Source organism: Terrapene carolina, unplaced genomic scaffold, assembly GCF_002925995.2.
Source record: "Terrapene carolina triunguis isolate 2854851 unplaced genomic scaffold, T_m_triunguis-2.0 Scaffold17796, whole genome shotgun sequence".
Taxonomy (NCBI): Eukaryota; Metazoa; Chordata; order Testudines; family Emydidae; genus Terrapene; species Terrapene triunguis.
Window position 1 is genome coordinate 1 of NW_020682147.1, and position 217 is coordinate 217.

A 217-nucleotide genomic window follows, 5' to 3' on the forward strand; every position below is an offset into this window, starting at 1 on the left:
GAGCTCGGGCAGAGCAGGGCCCCGGGAGGGGAGGGGCTCCCGTGTGATGGGCTGTTCCACCCCCCAGGTACATCCTGCTGCTCCTCATCCTCTTCTTCATCCCCGGCACGGTGATGGCCGTAGCCTACGGACTCATCTCCCGCGAGCTCTACCGCGGCATCCGCTTCGAGATGGACGTGAAGAGAGAAGCCACAGGTGAGTGAGCGCCTGAGACGCC

At 65.4% G+C, this 217-nt stretch overlaps 1 protein-coding gene across 1 annotated transcript in view; it reads left to right on the forward strand.

Moving 5' to 3' along the window:
* Positions 1-67: 67 nt before the first annotated feature.
* The window catches only part of LOC113408534 (cholecystokinin receptor-like), a gene marked incomplete at its 5' end in the record, with an annotated part of 1,435 nt that continues 1,285 nt past the window's right edge, over positions 68-217 (forward strand). The window contains one exon of the mRNA XM_026661822.1: positions 68-195. Within this exon, the coding sequence (XP_026517607.1) occupies positions 68-195 (128 nt within the window). The remainder of the gene's footprint in view (positions 196-217) is intronic.